At 40.1% G+C, this 20,939-nt stretch overlaps 2 protein-coding genes across 3 annotated transcripts; one reads left to right on the plus strand and one right to left on the minus strand.

Annotated features, from left to right (window-relative positions):
* Positions 1 to 103: 103 nt before the first annotated feature.
* On the plus strand, positions 104 to 3,918 carry LOC309688968 (uncharacterized protein). The gene is made up of 7 exons (XM_082505072.1): positions 104 to 289; positions 543 to 622; positions 1,280 to 1,434; positions 1,554 to 1,612; positions 1,709 to 1,798; positions 2,675 to 2,764; positions 2,852 to 3,918. The coding sequence occupies exons 1-7, from the start codon at positions 287 to 289 to the stop codon at positions 2,900 to 2,902; spliced, it is 528 nt and encodes a 175-aa protein (XP_082361198.1). The 5' UTR covers positions 104 to 286; the 3' UTR covers positions 2,903 to 3,918.
* Positions 3,888 to 15,936, minus strand: rd3 (retinal degeneration 3, GUCY2D regulator). 2 transcript variants are annotated; one of them, XM_082505071.1, is made up of 5 exons: positions 15,839 to 15,936; positions 11,670 to 12,786; positions 10,286 to 10,687; positions 8,361 to 8,669; positions 3,888 to 4,924 (listed from the first exon to the last, which is right to left on the minus strand). In XM_082505071.1, exons 4-5 carry the CDS (start codon positions 8,654 to 8,656, stop codon positions 4,558 to 4,560), a joined length of 663 nt encoding a protein of 220 aa, XP_082361197.1. In that variant the 5' UTR covers positions 8,657 to 8,669; positions 10,286 to 10,687; positions 11,670 to 12,786; positions 15,839 to 15,936; the 3' UTR covers positions 3,888 to 4,557. The 2 variants fall into 2 exon arrangements, with proteins under 2 accessions (XP_082361197.1, XP_082361196.1); XM_082505070.1 differs by lacking the exons at positions 11,670 to 12,786; positions 15,839 to 15,936 and having other exon boundaries at positions 10,286 to 11,377.
* Positions 15,937 to 20,939: the final 5,003 nt, after the last annotated feature.

Raw genomic sequence — 20,939 nt, forward strand, 5'->3', positions numbered from 1 at the left:
ATAGTAGTATGTTTTCATCGAGCAAACACAAGCAGTACGAATACGCTGCAATGAATAATATCTCTGTCGCCACTGGGGGGCGCTGTGATAGCTTTCGGTTCTTCTCGCGCCTTTGTTTTGAAAGTAGCTTGTACCGGTGCATCATGGGATACAAAATGTTTCCTAAGGTAGCTAACTAGTGCTAATTTACCGGAGATAACTGGTTATAAACTCACAGTTTACGCCTTCTTAAATTTTTTGTAGATAGAAAATATTAATATAATTTTAACTGCACCCAACTGTCGCTATGGTGAGTACAAAAGCTCAGGTTTAATAGCTTATAGCGGGGGGTTTTTTTTAGCTGTAGCTCTGTAAACGTAGCACTGTGCAACGTTTTTGTATATCCATATCTCCGTATTTTTCCATTTATTTGGGGTTTTGTTATTCGTAGCTTTGCCAGCTTATACAGGAGCTTTAAAGGGTGACCTGTTTCTTGTCACACACAAAACCCGCACATATACACACACGCAACACAAGCAATAATGATTTCTCTGCGTTTGCAGTCGGCAGAAGCGGACTGTAGAGTGTCCACCTCCTCCAGCTCCAGGAAGGATGAAAGGAAAAGATCCAGAAGCACAGGCAAGTTTCCCCCCAGTGCTTACCGGTTGCGCTTTCATTTTATTTATTTTTATTAGAGTTAACAGCCGAAGACACATGTGACGTTACGGCTGGACATAGATAAATAAATGAATAGATACTTAATTGATCTCAAGGGAAATTATAGCAGCCGACAGTGTAAAACAGTGTCTCATGTTGGTGACTGGGGATCAAAGAGTGGACTGATTGTTGCTGAGAAGAAGGAAAACTGACTGTTAAATTAGTGTTTACCTATTATGTTTACTAGTAGAATAGTAGATGCAACATATCTCTCCAAATCTATTAAAAATTTGACTGAAAGTCTTCATTTTTTGTGAAGATATAGCAGCAAAAATACATAAAAAAGACTGAGTTCACATTAGCAGAAAAACAATAAAACAGGACACATTTCCTTTATGTTTCACTGCACCTAGAGCTATATAAATGCTTAAAAATAGTAAAAACCAGAGTACAAACTATGTTTGTGTATGTCATATTCAAAATTACACCTTAGTAACCAATTATACTACCTTACTGTGTCTCGCTTCCAGACACTGTCAGTCAAGGGAAATGATGAATGGCTGCATTTGTAATTTTGTAAATATGGCTTACGTTAGTTTATTGTGTAATTACATTTTTGTTTTGCCCCTTTTTTTTCAGGAAGAGAAAAAAGGAGGCGGAAACGCAGCCGTAGCAGATCTTCCTCATCATCCTCTTCCAGCTCATCATCATCGTCTTCGTCTGCATCGTCATCTTCATCGTCATCTTCGGGTTCTTCACGGTCATCCAGCCGAAGTCGCAGCAGCTCTAGCAGTAGTGGTAAGTGTGCACTAAATGTCTGAAATGTATCTAAAGAGTCTTTTTTTTCCTGAAGTTTCTCATCACAGTGCTGATATCTGTTTGGATTCAGCTTAGTGTGTTATTTCTGTTCCTGTTAGACTCTCGCAGTAAATCCAGAAAACAGTCCAAGAAAAGGAGAAAGGAGAAACATAAAAAAGTAATTTACTGTTCATTTGTTAGCTTATATTGCCATATTGCCAGAATTTTTAAGCCCCAAGAAAACTGAATTATGCTTTTTTTCTTTTCTCTCCAGAAAGGGAAGAAAGAGAAACGGTCTAAACGTAAGAAAGAAAAGAAGTCAAAAGGAGAGGAGGACAGCTCAGGACCTGTGCAGATCTCCAAGGTAGGAAAACATTCAGCAAAAACCTTTACATGTTTCTGTTAGACGAGTGTGTTATATTGGTGCATTATATCATGTAAATATATTCATGCATTTGCAAACATTTCTTTCACAGGAAGAATAGAGTGATTCATTTTTAAGATTACGGACTAGCACTTTAATCATTAGGTGTTCTCACAATGGCCAAAGATGAATTATAGAATAAGTCTATTCATCTTTATTCTTAGAATAAAACATGCAACAATTTCTACTCATCCTCCTCATCTTTGAGGTGGGAATAACAAAGCACACAAGCACCTGTCCAAATGAAGCTCGCCTCACCATAAAGTCCCCTCCAAAATCCTATAGACCATAAAGGACTTCTAATATCAAAGCCATCCATAATAGGTGGTAATATTCTTCATTTTACAACTTTGTTTTTAAAGAGTTCTGACTCCAGCCTGGCTAATATGACAGGCATTTTAAAGTCAGAACACCCAAACGTTTTATTCTTTGTTTTGATCCATATTTCTTCATACTGTTAATGCGGGTGTGCATCTTCGCATTTTCCGACATTTTTATTCCATCCTTAACTTGGCTTTTATTTTGAAAATTGACCTCATTCTTTATTCTTTTCCTGTACCTGACTTCCTGCCATCCTCATATGCCATGTGCAGCTTCCATGCATAATAAACCCAGTGCTGTGTTAAGCATCACAGAACAAAGAGCTGTTTCTGGGGCATGCTGTGGTGCATTTCTTCAAATTGCAAGTGTTGTCTTGAGTACAGTCTGTGTTTGCATTGATATTGGAATGTGATAGTGCCTGTCTGGCATTTTCCTGGGATTAGTTAGAAGTTGAACTGATAAGATTCTTTAAAATTAAATGTGTTTTTCTTTCAGTATTTGAAGGACAGGAAAAAGGGCAAATACAGCATGATTTCAGGGAAGAAGATAAAGATGAAAGTAAAGAAATCAAAGAAAGACAAACAGGTAAGCAATCAGATGTGCCTTTTTGTAGTTTATAGATTGTTTGTTTGTTTTTTTCACTTGTCTTATGTGTGCTTTGTTTTCTTACAGCGAGACAAAAATCGAGCAGAGCTTCTGGAGTTCTTGAACTCTACCCTGTAATCCCGCTGTGAACACCGGTCCTGTTTGTCAGGCCCAGACACCTCAGCAGATCTCAGGAAAAAATAAAAGCAGAGTTTTCTGAGAAGGAAAAGATGACTGTAAATTGAGTTGCCACAGAGAGGCAGCAGCAACGTTGCCGGAGTGCAGGAGGAGATATTTCTGTGGGCAAAACAAGAAGCAGTCACACCGCAGGCTCATGATGTACGCGGTGTTATTATTAAGCAGTTGGGTAAGGTCATCTGTGGTCCACCAGATGGAAATAAAGTTGCTCACCTGCCTCTGACTTCTCAGATTTGCTCGCAGTTTGTGATCTCTTTCAAAAAAAGAACTCCCTAATTAGGTCGCAACATACCATTTCACAAAATACAGAATTCATTCAGTAATTGGTTCAGAAAAGATATGGGCTTAGATCTATATGTGTCTTCCATGTGTGAAGCTGGCTCCAACATTACCCACAGTGTATCTCAGCCACCGGCAGCCTGGTCGGAGTCTCACGTAGCAACAAAAAGAGGACTGATCAAGTCACACCCTCTGATTTTCTTTTTTAATAAACCTGATTTAAAGATTTGAAAACAGACTTTGCTGTTCTTCTTTCAGCTCTTAGTTACTTTCCCCATTCATAGCAGTCTTTCTACATTTAGAAAGGTTTCGTACGTTCATTTTCTGCTTGTAGCTGATGAGAATTGCGGTTGCAAAAGTGCAAGTCTGATTGTGTGTTGAAATAAGTTTTTAACATGTATATTATGTTAAAAATGCGAATCGACTCTGTATTGTTGAATTATTATAGTAAGTCTTATTCATAACCATTTATTCTCTCATGAACAATGTTTCAAAATCAGTTATTTTTATTGTATTGACATATAAAAACACAGACACTGTCAGTTCCTCTTGTATGGAGATAATGTCAAGATGTTTATGGATGATGGATGAAACCTTTTATGTATTGCTGAATAATGGTGGGTGACAAATGGAGCAGAAACAGCAATTAAAGTGCGTCAAAGCTTTTACTTTGATCTGACAGCCTTTGATGATTAATTCCTCTTCCCCCAACCCCTCCCCTCCAACATCCTCTTGCAAATAAAGAGCACAGGAAGAGAGCTTTCAGTTCACCGACCTTGGATGATGAATTATGTTCCTGGGTCCTTCTGTGCAGTTCAGGAGGGAACGTGTGACTCACCTTCTCATTGGATTAAGTCATTTGTTTTAAGACTGTTTTCCTTCTATACAAAAACTGTATGAACAAAATTTATAGCCCAGCCCTGCCTGTGTAGTCTGACCTAGCACCAAGTTTCTCCTCCCAATAAACAGCAGTTTAAATTAGATTAATTTCCCTATTAGGCTACATTAAAAAGCCCTCAGTGCTTAGATGCCAAATCTCTGCAAAATGAAAGAGGCATCACTTCAAGTAGTGATAATCTCATGAAAATTCTTTCAAGTACGGAAAAATATTTAAAATATGATAAACTAGAAAAAAGACACTTCAGATAAGAGAGTAAAGCAGGGTCAAATGCTGATTGGTACTGTACTGTAAAACCAGGCGGACAGATGGACTCATCCTCTCTCCTGGTGCAAAAGTGGACACTGCTACAAAGCATTAGTCCTACTGAAACGTCATTATCATCATCATCACCATCTCTGTCCCGTGAACTCCCGCATCAAACAATCTTACTGCTGCCGGTTCCTTTGTATCTAAAGTCAGGCATGCTCCACACTCTCTGCATCTTCTCGTCCTTGTCCATCCCTCTCTCCACGTCCTCTGACACGGTTTTGAGGTCGCTTAGACCCGCCCCTTCAGCTGCAGCAGTGGTCAGGCCCACTGTGCTTCCAAACGGGTTGATCTTGATCCGCGATCTAAAGTTCATGAGGGAAACGCTCATGGCACGTTTGTTGTTCCACTGGCGAGCAAGTCGCTCCGCCTCCTGCTCCTCCTTCAGGTGATCCAGAGCCTCCATGAGGACAGAGCGAAACAGACCAGAAACTTCATGCACTTCGGGCTCATTGGCCTGCATGGCCTCCCTGAACCTGTGCAAAGAAATGAAACAGTGATTGTGTGGTTGTCAGTGCGATGGTTTTGTAATTGGCTTTTTTCTTTTGGTTGTTTTGTGCACCCTTTCTACAAAAAGACGCCATTAAAAATGTTTTTCATTTAAAAAATATGAACATTATTAGCAATTAGCTTCTAACTAACTCATACAACAAGTTTGAATCATTTAGAGTCACATTTCCCACCTCTATATACTTGTTAGGTTCAGATGCTTGTAAACAAAAACATCAAATCAGCTAATCGCACGGAAGCAGCTCAGTGCATTTAGGAATGGAGACTTCATAGAGACGACCTGCTGAAGCTCAAACTGAACATCAAAAGGGGCAAAAGAAAGGAGATTTGCTACAAGACAGACTGGTCTAAGTATTTCAGAAACTGCTAATCTGCTGGGATTTTCCCGCACAACTATCTAACAAGCAGATTTATTAGATGAAATCTGAGCATTGTGAGATAACAAATGGTGGAACCTAGGTTCTTTGTCTTGTGTCCTTAATGAGTCCAGTGGAGTGACAGCAGATGCCTTTTAATACAAACGTGCTCACATTATAACACCTGCTTGCTCTTCTAGCTGTGAATCACTTGAGATCCTCAAAGCAGGACTGTCTATATATATGCTTTGCTTTTTTTTTCTTTTCTTTTTTAAGTAAAGTGCACGTGTGAAAGCGACTATGGTCAAATGATCTGATAAAAGGATGCTGGTCAGAACTAACGCTGGAACTGCAGTCAGTTAATGAGCATCATCATTTTCTAGCAAATTCTGTGTTTCTTTTGTCGGTACGTTCGATAAATGAAATCTTTCACACGTCCCATGACATGTAATGCTCAGAGCCATCTTAACCTGCCTGTAACAGATGAGGATCCACGTGATGGCAAATGTTCCTCCTCTGCCAACAAGTGCCTGAGGCCCTAACAAACCTTTAAATAGAAAACCTGGGAACCAGTTGCTCAGTAAGTACTTCAAACTGACTCATAATTGGCCTTTTGATCAACTCATGCTAGCTCAGATTTAGCATCTCTGATGTTGCTTTTATGATTCCAAAAATAGAATTTTAGAAATACAGTAAAATATTCCTATTAAGGATACAATTTAGTTTGGCAAGAAATTTTAAAAGAAACGGAAATCCATCCTTAGGGCTTCATATGTCATGATCCTGGGCTGACTTCTCAACCCTAGTAATCTCACTCAATTATAATAAATACTAATTAATTGTATTATCTAAGGTAAGATGTTCAAAAACGTGTTATTAATGTGTTTGGCTGGCACAAAACTTTTCTTTTCGGTTGTAAAACAGATTAAAAATTAACCAACTTTACCAATAGAGTCAATCAGTTTCATTTTATGTATGAAATTGAGTAAGTTTAATATAAATTTAAAGATGACACTTTTAACAATTCCACAGAAATCAGACTCACCAGACAGAATATCTAACCTAAAACTGCTTGTTTAAAAAAAAAAAAAACAACACTTATTTTGGGGCGGGGGGATCTCCCAGTTGCCCTGTGGCAGCTGGAACAGGCCCCAGTCTCCCTTCTAACTTGAACTGGACAAAAATGGATGAATAAATGCAATTTTACTTTGTTAAATACACTTTATAGTAAGACAGCTGAGTACTTTGCCAACATGAGGCAAACTGAGATTGTAAAAACATGGTAATCTTGGTCCCTGCTGTGTTGGTGACTTCCACTTACCATTTAGCACCTCACCTCTTACTCACATTAACGCTGTTAAACTCTAACAAGGCACCTGGAGCCTCTGCAGCTTTCTACGAACAGACGCTAAGATGAGTTCAGGAAGTCTCTGTCGGAGATTAAATGGCTTTGAATGCACCAGAGCATTAAAGTCACGCGTCAAATGACGGAGAAGCTGGCCATCTTATCAGTTTGCCTCACAAAACCTTCCCCTGGTCTGTGCCAAAGAAGACGCTCAAGTGTGTCTCGTAAAAGTGTTAACACAAACAGAATTAGGGAGGGGTTATAGTTGGTTACAGACACAGACCAGTAGCCATTCCTGTTATAAGTTTTTGAAGACCACCAGAGTGCCTCGTGCCTAGTTGATGCAATGTAGTCTCAAACTGTCACAAAAGATTTTGTTGTCTTAAAAGGAATCAACACAGTCAGCGACAATACTCAGGTCAGTGTGGATTTTAAATGATACTCAGTTGGTACTAAAGGGTCTAAACTGTGCCAAAAAATAAGCCTCATGCATTACACCACCAGGAGTTTAAACACTGATACAAGGAAAGATGAAACTATGCTTTCTGACCCTACTATCTGAATAATGTACCAGAAATCAGGACAGGAGTGGCACTCAATGTGGTCTTCTGCTGCTGTAGCCCACCTGCTTCAAGGTTTAGCGTGATGAATAACAAGGTGTATTCAGCATGGTTGCATAACCATCAGCTTGAAGTCCAATCATTCTCCTCTGAACTGCCGTTCACTGGATATTTTGTCTATCCAGTTTAAATATCTCCACTCTGATGCTCAATTTGAACTTCAGCAGGTTGTCTTGAACATGTCTACCTTTCTAAATGCATGAAGTGTCCAGTGGGTGTGTCTATAAATACCTGAGCGGGAAAAATAAAAAAAAAGGCCAGATCCAACTTAGCCTCTAGTACTTAGGAAGCATGCTAACACAGCAGTCCCCAACCCCCCGGGCCATGTGAGTCGTTTGGTACCGGCAGAGAGTTGAGGCTCGGGTGTGAAATTTATGTTTTTTAGGGTTTTATCGGTTTTTATCGTTGCTGTTCCCCCACTGTCTGTTATGAATAAATCTTCTTTTTTTGGTACCGGTTCTGGTTTTATTTTGTTATTTATCCGCAGCACCTTACAGGCCAGTCCGTGAAAATATTGTCGGACATAAACTGGTCCGTGGTGCAAAAAAGGTTGAAGACCGCTGTGCTAACACACAAAACCAAAATAGCAGTAAACTTTGTACCACATTGGCTTGTTAGCATTGCCATGTTGGTTATGGGTATTGTTACAAAAAATAAATACAATTATATATTTAAATACATTCTTACAACATTGGTGATCTTATCTTTCAACTCGAAGCACAAATCTTTTTCTAATAAATAAAGCTAAGGTTAGCATGCTTGCTAGCTAAATAGCTTTATTTATTCATTGCACTGTGTGAATGTATGTGATTGTGCTGTCATTATTATCCAGTGTTAAATAATGTGTCAATAAATTTAATCTCTGAGTTCTTTTTTTCTTCTTCTTCTTCTTAGAGAATAGAAGCTAACTTGTAGCTATCCTCATTCATTTCATAAGTAGTCATGAGATAGTAGCTCTGAAGTCAAACTGTCTTCACATTTAACAAAATTAAAGTAGATTTTTGGCGACAAGGAAACAATATGGTATGCTGCTAAACTGCTATAGTGATTTTCATCTCACGCCTACTCACTATCACCTTACTTGAGTATGACCAGCCCACAACAGGATGGGGGCACCTTGGCACAGAGGTCCTCCAGGCCAAGCCTCTCGCCTGTACTGATGTTGTAGGTGGACCGGGGCGTGCTGGCTAGCCAGCTGTAGTCGACCCCAGTCTTTGTGCGTCGGTACTCGTTCTCCCTCTCTCGCTGCTGCTTCTCAGACTCCTTCAGCTGCCAGCTGAACTCGAGCATCAGGGTGTCGGTGACCACGTCGGCCGGGTCCCGGCGGGGAGTCCGGTAATACGGCTCGTTCCAGCTGAACCAGGAGGCCATGGCCATCCTTCACTGTTCACTGATGAGGGGAAATGACAACCAGACTTCAAGTTTATTTCTGAAAGGCTGTGTCTGTGAGAACAGAGCATTCATTCAAACAGGCAACAAAGTCAAAATCAGCCTAATCCCAGATTAGCTGAACTGAGCCCACATCAGCTGACGACTCAGCTGACGCTCTTTTATGCATCCAATTGGCAATACAGGTTGCGCTATTTAATCTGCATTAACCTGCCAGTTCCTGGACATCTGCAAGCCACTTTGCAACCCACCTCTGTTGCCTGCTCTGCTCTGTGAACATTTTCGCTTCTGCTGTCCCAGAGCCACACTGCCAAACTTGAATTATAGCAGATGGAAATAACATTCTTATTCTCAATCGAGTGATAAATAAATAAATAAATAATGTGTTTAGAAAGAGACACGCTTGAAATGTTTAATTAGAATCTGTGGATGTTTGAAAATGGTACCAATAAAACATAACAGACAGCACAGAGTTGACCTGCAACGAGTTTTAATGAACATTCATTTTGTAAAACAAAGCATCCTCTGAAGTGTGTTCGATATCTGCATATTTTTCAAAAAGACAACATCCACCATGCTGCGTCGGCTCTTTGTTCTGCAGGTGTCATATCCGCTCCAAAGGATCTCTATTCAAGCCCATCAATAGTGGGCCTTTTGTTAGCTTGTATTAAAAAGCACAGCTGTGCAGGCCACTGATTCATGTGTCGTGAGTCATTATTCAGGATTTTAAAGCATTGATTTTACATGATGGGACTTTGGCACCTTTTTTTTCTAAATGAAAAACACTGTTTCCGATTCACAGCTTTAAAGCTTACAAATCTAAGTCCCATTTTTAGTGGTTTTTCTAGTATAGCTGTTGTTTTCAGCATGACCAGCCCCTTTAATGCTTGACCACAGTGTTTTTATGGTAGGTTAATCTATTTACATGCTGGAGGTATCTTCTGGGCCACATCAGTTGTACATGCGCCTCCAGGTGCTGTGGCTACAATAAAACATGCGCTGAGAAAAGGTTTCACAACAGAGCGATGGAGTGAGATTACAGCCATACCTCGACCCCAAGTGTCCAGCACTTTAACCCCTAAAAATGGAGCAAGTAAAATAGTCACTGCATCAGTATGTTTTACATCAGGAAGGATAAAGGCTGCATTTTTCAATCTATCAAGTAATCTGAACACAAAACAATCTGATAGCATCTTCTTTTTAATCAGAAGTCCAAAATATTAAACTTGCTAGGAAGTAAAGTCAGAAAAAATAAAAATAAAAATAGGTGAGTCTTTTAAAGAGAAATGACATAAACTAAAACCACAAAATAACCAAGCATTGAAAGACCTGTAATCTCAGGTTGTTTTTGTAATATTTGTTAATAAATGACCTAAAAGATCACTGGATTTCCAGCCATTGTCAATTAATTTCTCTGTCAATAGCAACCATTTAAACTGACCACTCCTTTCAGCCCTGAATTGGAGACTGGTCTGCTGCTCTCTTTCAGGACTCCAAATCTGAGTGATTTCTTATTTATAAGTGGCGTGAATACCAGAAAAAAAATACATGCTTTCTTGAAGTCAGTTTTTTCAGCCTTTATTTTGAACCAGCTTGTTGCTTCAAAGAATGCCTTACCTCTTCCTTGTTTCTGAAGTTTTCTTTGGTCTCCACAAGATATAAAATCACCGTAGAGCCGGACAGTAAAAGTCCTCAGAAAGCAGAAGAGCTGGGTGGATGTCGAAGAGACTGGCTGAATGAAACGCAGAGAGAAGAGAGAGGAGAAATGGTTTTTCTCTCGCCTCCTCTTCCATCCTCTCTCAGCATTATCGCCACCTCTCGCTCTCCCCTCCTCCTCCCAGGAGCCTCTCTGGCCTGCCTTTACTTGTTGCAGGAGGTTGGGGGCACCATCTCCAATGGGAGCCGTTGGATCATGGCCCCTGATGAAGTGCTTATGTAGCTCTTTACGATCCGCCGTTGCCATAGAGACACTTGTAAGCCTATTTGTCCACAATAAGCTCCATCAGCTGAAAAGGGAGCCTGAGAGCGATGAAGAGGCAGATAAACAGGACAGAGTGGGTTGAGCAGCGAGAAGGAAAGAGGAAGACAAATCAAAGAATGTTGTTCGGAGGACAGTGTTAGTGGCGTGGGAGCTCGGCGGTGCACGGACAACACATGCGGGAGGTCATCCTGTGTAAATGAACAAATTAACTTCCCACAGATAATGGGAGTCACTGGGTTACAGTGGATGGTCCTGAATTTTTGGAGGGGAGGAAATGTGCTAATTACAGGAGGAAATGTTTGTCAGTGTGTGTGATGCACAGGATAGAGTCCAGACTTAATGTGCAGTTGTTGTGTAGGAGGAAATCAAGGTTTGTTGGCTTATTCTGTGTGTAGGTGTGAGTAGCAGCAGCAGCAGCAGCAGCAACAGCAACAGCAGCTAACCTCTGACAGTTTCCTTCTGTGCATTCTCACTCCAACCTTAAAATCCTCATCACCCTTCCATTACAGCACAACACCATCCTCCTCTTTAGCGATACACCGCTAAATAAAATGCTGGATGAACCGCGACCTCTGTTTAGTCACTGCAGAAGAATCCATTACTGAGAATGCTCACTAAGTAAAACAAGAGAAACATTTATATTCACTGCTGCATCTTCTAATGATAACATGGTGACACCAATATAAAAAGAAATAAAATAAAAGCTCTAAATGTGTCACAATATTTATGGTTCATAAAAATATTGCAGCAAACAATTCAAGCAGGTCTGAAAAGTACTCTTTTTTCACAGTGACATGACAGTAAGTTGGCGTAAACAATACTCACTGTGAATACATGCATTACTACATCTATTATTTCTTGCTATTACAACAGAAACAGGGGATTGAATTTAGAAAGTGTTGTGTCCTAAGTGCCTGGCTAAATGTAAAAAAAAAATTGTAATCATGTTGAGGAACTATTGAGGAAGTCAAAAATCAAAAAATCCAAAGATTATGTAGTTAACATTTCCCATTTACTTACCTGTCATTGTATACACTTTATCTATCTCATATCCAGAATCATCAGTTAGCCCAGCATGGATGTCTTTGAACTATGGGAGGACACGAGAGCATCTGGAGGAAACATGCAGGCACAAGGATAACGTACAGGCTGCACACAGAAAGGGCCCTCGAGTTGGTAGTGCTAACCACTATACAGCTGCTGTAGTGATGCCAGCCATGAAAACTCAAAATGTATTCATAAGAATCCTGTGGGCAACACTTGGCAATGGTGGGGAGGAAGAACTCCCTTTGAACAGGCTTCAGGCAGAACACAGATTATAGAGAGACTGTTAACAATAAATCACAGCTTAAGCTAATATCGTATCAAGGGATAGCATTTCCCATCATGCCATGAGGCTTAAAGATAAAGATGAGATGGTTTAGCAAGCTGCACCCAAAGACCATATGGGTGCATTACACAGTCCCAGGGGCCTGCTAATGAGCAAGATCCAAATAAAATCCTAGAATTTTACACACAGTCAGTCAGTATAATTATATGGCAAACAATATGGCATAGAAAACGGTATTATTTGTAAGATAAAGGCATTATAAATACTCCAAAAGGAATCAAAAGCACAACCCAGTTACTCCAGTTAGCAGAAGTGAAGCAAAGCAGAGAGCTAGTAGCTACAGCCACTTGTATCGGCATCCACCAGTCATCCAATAATAAGACTTAGTACAATTTCACCAGGAGTTTTCAGAAACTGTTTTTGTTTTTTGTAGAAAACTGAGCATTTTAACATGAGCTGAGCTCAGAAAGAAGGCTCAAAACTCACGAAACTGTTCTTTCTTATATGCATGCCACAATGTGCCCCAAAAGTATGTAACAATCTATATAATGACACAGTGTTAAATTAAGAAAGTAAATCTGTCATGTGAATAAGTATGCAGTCACTGCGTTAAGAGTATGAATATAAAACACAAAGAGCTTTTTCAGTCGCCCAGGCAGCTGAAGACATTTATCCTCCGTGCAGATAGAGTGAAAGTGTGTAGGGGGAGGGTGCATTGTCTGGATTGGAACTCAGCCACAGTCTCCTCAGCCCTGCCTGATCGGGTGTGGTGCATCTCTAACCAGGTCAGCTCCACTCACCTGTTTCCTGGAAGAGAGATAAAGACAGTGCGAACAAGGAGAACAAGAGTTCACATAATTCAAGTCTGTCTGCAGTCAGCACACACATCATATGAAAGAAGTATGACATGCTGCAGCACTTCCTTGTGTTTCTGTAGCGTTTTTACGAAGGCGCTGTAAAATGAAGAGGAAGTATTTTTCTGTAAATAAGTTACAAAGTGATTTTTTTAAACAGGACAGATTATTACACCAAGCAAAACTATGGTTAAAGTGCATAGACTACACTTTTAGAAAGTATACGGCTCCTTTACTGGAATGATGAACAATAATTGTCGGTAACACTTTATAATACAGCCTGTCACTTAATTCTCCTGTAATTAAATTGAATATCAGGGTATTATATTTGAAATTACAATGCAATTATATTTATCTGCAAATACTTAAAGGTAGGTGCACTAGAAATAGGGGTAATAGATCAGATTATTACAGGAAACAAAAACTATTAATCCATCCATCCATTCGCTTCCACTTATCCTTTTCAGGGTCGCAGGGGGCGCTGGAGCCTATCCCAGCTGTCATAGGGCGAAAGGCGGGGTACGCCCTGGACAGGTCGCCAGTCTGTCGCAGGGTTAACACATAGACACAGACAGCCATTCGCACTCACATTCACAACTATGAGCAATTAAGAGTTTCCAATTACCTAAAAGTGTTTTTAATGTAGCTCTTAAGTCAAGTGGGCACTCTGACCATTTTCTTTTTGTACATGGTCTAATCTGTTTAATAATAGTAAACTACAACCTAAAGATCCTGTGTCACCTACAGCTCATGATTAAGTGATATTGATCAGTCAAAGTCTCTATACTGCCTAATTTCCCTTGAGTTTTTATTAAAACATGAATCTAAGGTGGGTTTTCAATCAAAAGCTGCACATGCACTGAGTTTTCGGGCACTTCTTTACAAATAGAAGATGTAATATAACACAGGATGAAGGCACTGAATACTTCCAAACATCCAACACAATTGTGTCATGGTTTCAGTCTGTCTGGCTGGATTGAGGCCTCCACTATCCAAAGGTAGTCTCTCTGCCACAGTTTGAAGGTGACAGATGGGCAGGTAAGCTCTCGCTGTAATCCAACCAGATGACAGTTTTAATCCTCTAAAGTGATTCCCTCCATCCGCCCCATGTTAAACTCAGAGTGAGCGGCGGCAGGGCTCGGACAGTGCGTCACCGGCACGGAGTTCATTTGGACGGTTTGGCAGATTTGATGTGTGATCTGACGCATCTCACTTCTGGGTAGCAAACTGGTTAGACTCACACTGTCTGCATTTGCACCTAGTCGCAAACAATTACCAGGCGGGTGAAAATTGCTTCAGTGGGACAGCGTGGTGTTTTTCTGGGAAAATAGGCTCTTGAATGGGTTTCCGTGACTGCCCGAGCATGTTTTGCACTAAATGATCAGAAAGATTCCATCAAAACCAGTCAGGATGTGCATTTAAAAAGAAACCATTCCACATTTTGCACAATTCATTCATCATGCTTATTTTAGCATGAAGACTGGTACTGTGCTGGTAGCTATGGGGTCCTAATGAGAGCTTTGCAGGCTTATTTTAATGTGTTGTTTTATCTAAACTGTGAAGCACTTTGTAACTGAGTGTTTTTTTAAAGTGCTACACAAATTATATTGTTGTTGTTTTAAATATATGCCCTAAATATGTGGGCTACTCTTGTTTACTGTGCTGCTACTGGTCACAATAATATAAGGAAGCTCTTTGGTAAAGTGAAACAGTGAAAAAACAGTGAAAAACATCAAATGCAGAGGGTTGTTTGTTAGTCTTTATTTTAGCTGTCATAGGGCCAGAAGTAGGTTATACCCTTGACAGGTTGCCAGTCCATTTCAGGGCCAAGAAACACAACCATTCACACTCATAGTCTATTTGGAATCAACAGCTAACTTAACCGACATGCTTTTGAACTGTGGGAGGAAGTCCAGTTTGAACCCGCACAGACATGGGGAAAATATGTAAACTTCACTCAGATTCAAATCCGGGGCCTAACGATGCTAACCCCTTCATCCATCCTAAAAAACAGACAAACCAAAAAGCCTTTTCTTGGTGTTTCCCGTTTTTACACAGATCATTTTTCAGGCCTAAACTGTTCCTTGTAAATTTCCTGTTCATGCTCTGTTATGTTATTATTTCAACAGGTGGCAATTCACTGCAAACAGCTCGGCATCAAGCATCAAAAATCTTTTTGCCATTCTAGTAAATTTGCTTTGATTACTAAGAGTGAACAAGGTGGTTTCATTCTACAGCTGACCGTGATAAATAAACCTCTTAAGCTCCGTGAGGTGAACAGGACACGGCAAATGTAGACAGTGAGTCAGAGTGACTCAAGCAGGGGATTGATTGCAGGAAGCCTGGAAAACAATACTGAGAAGGACATCATGCTCCAGTGAGGCAGCTGGTCGCACTCTGGTCATTTTCATGTATATACTGGGATTTGCATAAATCCACTCAAGTTCTCACTCAGTTTTATCCATGTTAAAATCTGCATTTAAATACTTTGTAATGCTTTGAACTTCCTTTGTGCTAAAGTGGCCTGCATCTAAAGTGATTTTATACTGAAGCATTTTAGCAGTCTACTTATAATCACAATGAAACCAGATGATTAAGTTCCTCTTAGAGCCTCATGCTTTTGCAATACCCAAACCCACCACAAGGGGGAAGAAGCTGACCACGTTAGCTGCCGAGAGGCTTCATATACACCCCGCATAAGCTCGTTTATTTCTTTATCTTTGCAAGAACGTCGGGTTTGCTTGTAAAATAGTCACCACAGGTTTTGGGTGGAGAAAAACGGGAGCAGATGGAGCAAGCTGTTTTGTTTTGAGAACTCATGCTTGACATTCTTGAGATGAAAAGCCTGAAAAGTTGGACCAAACAAACAACAGGCAGCCTCACCTGCTGAACAAACATTATTCCACATGCATGAACGCATTCCTGAACTATCAACACAAATGAAAGGGGCGAGGAGGACTTGTTATCTGTTAACGGAGGGACGTGTGCAGAAATGTCACACTAACCTTCAGAGCTCGTTGCGCATTAAAGTGAAGTGTCATGGTCAGACACGGTGCTGTCAGCCTCTTTTCCACACGCGTCGGGCTTTGTGCGCTCCACACTGAAGTAAACTGAGTAAGAGTCACATGATGAGCCGAGCACAAAACACTGGCACTGACGTCAGAGGTCCGTTCCTCTGACACTGACTTTTTGTCCTTTTTTTTTTCAGATATTTTCTCTGTTCCGTGATAAATATCCAGCTTGTGATTTCCCAAAACGGTTTGATCTCGCCACAGTCTTGTATTATCTCCCAAGTGACAATCTAAACTCTGGTCTCATAATCTGACCTTGAGCCCTGACTTTTATTTACTGGTGTGAAAATGCCCCCAAACTCTAACTTCAGCAAAGGTTTAGTGGATAACCTTTAGTTGTTGCTTAAGTCTACAGAGGGTCTTAAGCTTTGTGAAGCGCGAGTCTTCACAATCTATTGTGTTAAAGACTAGAGCATAGAAAGATAACTGCAATACATGCTTACAATACACATATAATCTAGAAATATGCCAGGCCTGAGGCCTTAACTCATTTAGCTTCTAACTGCATTTTAGTCTACTTGGTAACAGATGACCGGAGTCAATAACCAGCCCTCAGACACCTTGAAGGCTTGAAGTTATTACCTTGTTTGGAAGGTGTTATAGAAATGAGAAGTTCTATGTCTGTTTATAGCCATCTAAGATGTACCATTTACTGTAACTAACGTCTTTAACCTATTTTTGCCTTGGAGGGGCGGATACCTCACTGCTTTTAAAGTGTTCACAACATGTATTTTTGTCAGAAGACATATGCTGATGTTTTCTCCTGTGTGTTAATAAACTCATCGTATGATTGCACTTTTCTGGGGCCTCCGTGGTTTGTTTCACTGCTCGGCATTGATTGATTTCGCGACACTCACTTAAAGTAAACAAGGCATCTCATTAAAGAAGACATCATCAGGATGGCAGCATCTGTTGTTCCCTTTTTTGATATTTTGAGGCATATTTTTGTTGCAAATTTTAAAAGCAGGTTCTTCACTGTGAAAAGATTTTTAAATGAATGGAGGACTTGGTAAGGGTTTCTGTAAACCAAAGGCAAGAAAAGTAATGAAGAACTGCGATGCAGAAAAATCCACTTATCAGAGGGCCTTGGTCCTGCTATCATGGCATTTCATTGTTTCTTTTATTCAATCCACCTTCTTCATTGTATGACGCAAACTTTTGATTATTTTGTAACCCTACAGCCCTGGAAGAAAGGACATGTTATCAGACTTCTGCCTGGAAGTGAAATTGGCCTGACAGCAATGTCCCAAACTGCCCTCTGCTGTGACAATGGGGAAGGAAATGCAGGGCAGATCACATGAGAGCGGAGACTTAGGGGAAAAAAAACTCCAAAATGCTGACATCCCCATTTTCATTGGCCTTTGTCCAGCGGCCCATTTTACTAGAAAAGCCTCTGTGGGGTGTGTGGATTGTGGAGTGTGTACTAAGGTCAGTGAATCTGTGCTGCGACGTGAATGCTCTCATAGATCATCGCAGTCAGAGGAGGTGGAAAAGAAGCCATAAAGAAACTTTAAAATCAAGCAAAACTAATAATAATTAAACCGTTTACAGGTACAAGATACATCACACAAGTATTTAATGAAATATTTTTTTATTCATATTCCAGTGCAAAATTACACGTTTAGGGGATTACTTGAACTGATGGTATAACACCAGTCCTTTGCATTTATGGTAACCTTCATGAAACATTTCTTAACTTTAACTGTACAGCTCTTTAACACCATTGTGCAAAAGTCTTCTGCCTAAAAAACGGTTTTAAAAAAGGCATCTAACTTAAGGGATGAACCACTGTGGTGTCTATACATGATTGATTGCTTAGCAAAAGAACGAATATTAAATATTATCGTTATGCACTTTGTTACTAAGCATCTCTGTGTCGCATCATTTGTTACCATTTCTTAGAATCTATGAAAAGTGTCAAGTTTTACAGGCATAAAACTATATTTTTGTACAACAAGGTGATTCTCAGTGAGCTTTTGGACAGATATTTGGGATCTCCACATTATGTGCAGTGTCTCAAAATAAATAAATTAAAAAAATAAGAAACCTGGACAAGGAAAAAAATGGGAATCAGTCATGGATCGGCCTCCTCAGAGCAGAGTCAGATCATCTTGACAAAAATGGAACAAAAGGCAGCCGACATCCAAAGAAGAGAATTATTCCTGAAGACTGCTGAAAAAAAGACAAGACTGATTGTGTTGAAGGAGGTAATATCAAATTTTGACTTTCATTTCAAGCTCTTTCTGTTTTGTACCTTAATTACTTGAATTTTGGGTGCATGTTTGCGTGTTTCAATAAATCGTTCCCATTTTCTTAGCAAAATATAAATAATTGAGGGATGGCTCATGATTTTGCACAGTACTGTATATAAAAGATGGAAATACCTACAATGAAATCACCTGTAGGTTTGTGAAACTTGGCTTTGAAACCTTAATTTTAGTACTACGGCCACCGCCATGCTGTTTTGTTTTGTCTTTTGTTTTGTTCATGTGTCTGTGACATTACTGTCACAGACACATGAACCTGCTAACTAGTGCCAAGTAAGAAAAAATAAAATTTCACTTACTTAAACTTGAGGACTGATGTTTTAGGTGGTCTGTTAGGACAAGTAACCGCACAGGAAGCAACGCTTGTCAGGTAACTTTATTAAAAATACTACAAAGGTACAAACACAGCTTCTTGCCAGACCCACTGATACCTGTAAGTGCTAAACTACTTAAACCTGTATTGACTGACAAGACAGTACAAAGTTTAACATGGTAAAACATACACTAGACACCTATACATCACACATCACTTTTCCATCCAAATTCAATCAAAATAATCATGTTTCTTTCATCATTTTTCTTTTCCTCATCATCTCTTTAGAGAAACATCTGGCTCCATTATCCTTTTTTTGCGCACCAGGGACTTGTAGACTGTCAAACTGCTGTTTGAATCTGTGACGTTAAAAAAAAAAAAAGCTGTGCGTGAAAAGCACTAAAGTGGGCTGAAAAACAAAGTGTCAAAACATTTGGTTACAGCTGAGGGGAACCGCAGAGGTGTGGGTGTGCTGAAAGCGACACCTTTAACCATCTACATCTAGCTCTCAAAACAGCTCTGTCAACAACATGTCCGAAAAAACACGAGCAAGACTAGTGATGAATTACTTTACAAAAACATGTTATGTAAAACAAATCCCAGCGTTCCCTGTTCACCGGTCTGCACTGAGATCGGCCTGCCAGCTTACAGTCGGCTAGTCAGCTTGGCATGGCCACCCTGAGGCGTGATTTGCTGGCTGTCACGGCCATATTGCAATGGCAGATGGGTAGAAATGTAATGAAACGAAAGAATAAAATCCTCCATGAAAACTGGAGTTCACCTTCTGTGCAGAATGATCTCTCTTAAGCCTGGGTGTTGGCAAATTACTGGCTAATTGATTTAGTCTATATTCAAAGTCTAGGGGAAAGCATTTGTTTTCAGAAAAGCAATAGTGCACAATAAATGTATCTACATTTGATTGACAATAACATCCATAAATTAAATTATTATTATATAGCTTTTACCCTTTGTCACTTTCCTCTGTTGTGGTTTATTTACTTTCACAACTGAGCGAACATTGTTGCACAAAATGTGGAAAATGAGAGGGAACATTTCTGTTACTATAACTACTACAATTCACTATAACTCTGATCAACGAATAATACCAGCTAATTCCAGCTTAGCACTGAAAAACACAAAGAACTTGTACCTGGTGCTTTGAATAAATACTGTTTCTAGTCTGAAAGTACTGATGGTTATTTTCTAAGCAGTCAAAGATACACTGCAGGTTTGTTGGAAATAATGTCTTTAGCATCAATGTTCAGTGAACTGACTTTGGTGTCTTTATTGTGCAGTCAAAAAGAAACAAGCTCCCTCAGGCTGGATGGAGAGCGCTGGTGAACTTCAGTTTTTAGGCCTCCTCAGGGATCTGTTGGGATCAGATTCAGACTCTGACTAGACTACTCCCAGATTTCCTGATAGAAAAACTTGTTCTAAACCTTCAGCCCAACCAAAGGTCCTCGGCACCTTTTGGCTAACTCCCCATTGGCTGTCAGGTACCTTTAGAAGTCAGACTGGTGGAGTATGTCACGTCCAATCAGTCACAGCAGACGGCTGCCCCTCCATCTGATAGAGGGTTCTTCCTGTTAAAATGGGAGATTTTCCTTCCCCCTGTCACCAAGTGCTTGCTTAAAGGAGGTCGGCTGATTGGTGGGATTTTTTTTCTAATATTGTAGGCTCTTTATCTCACAATATAAAGCACCTTGAGGTGACTGTTCTGATGTTACTCATAGAGACCACTGGGTCTGACCCCAGCCACACTGAGCTAGACTGTGGTTGGTTCTAATCTTCTTCTGTGTAACCAAATCCAATAAATTTGGTTATTACTGATTAAATGATTGAATAATTTAACAATAATTGGTTATCATTGCTCACAGCTAACCCAGCATACATGAAAATACAAACAAAGAGAACAACCCTTCAATACAAATTCGAGGGTAAAAGGGTGTACTCTGTTGTCATTGGTAGTTCAGCTTTTAATTTATCCTTACCATAAAAGTGTTCAAGTCCAGATCTGCAGTAACTTCTCCAAATGGAGGACACTGCAGTCGTTTTCCCTCCAGAATGCCTTTCATCATAAATAATTTAAAAGACTTAATGTCCTTCAAGAATAAATGAGATGTACAAGACTATAATATGCCGGAGCGCTGGTACATGGAGAGGTTTTTATCCATGTACCAGGTCTCATCTTTGATTGTTTTTCTGTGTTGCTGTCGAATATTGAGCAAAGTCAATTTTAAACTGGGTTTGAAATATAGCAAAATGTGGAATTCACTGAATCTGTGTGTGTGTGTGTGTGTGTGTGTGTGTGTGTGTGTGTGTGTGTGTGTGTGTGTAGGAGGGGAGCATATTAAAGCCTCTTCAGTCAGGGATAGTCCTTCCAGTCGTGAGCTTGCTGGTTCTCACACACGGTGATGATAGCTTGCGCGTGTGTCAGTCGGGGGAGGAGGGAGGT

The sequence above is a fragment of the Aulonocara stuartgranti genome, assembly GCF_965226115.1.
Source record: "Aulonocara stuartgranti genome assembly, chromosome: 15".
In the NCBI taxonomy this organism is placed as follows: domain Eukaryota; kingdom Metazoa; phylum Chordata; class Actinopteri; order Cichliformes; family Cichlidae; genus Aulonocara; species Aulonocara stuartgranti.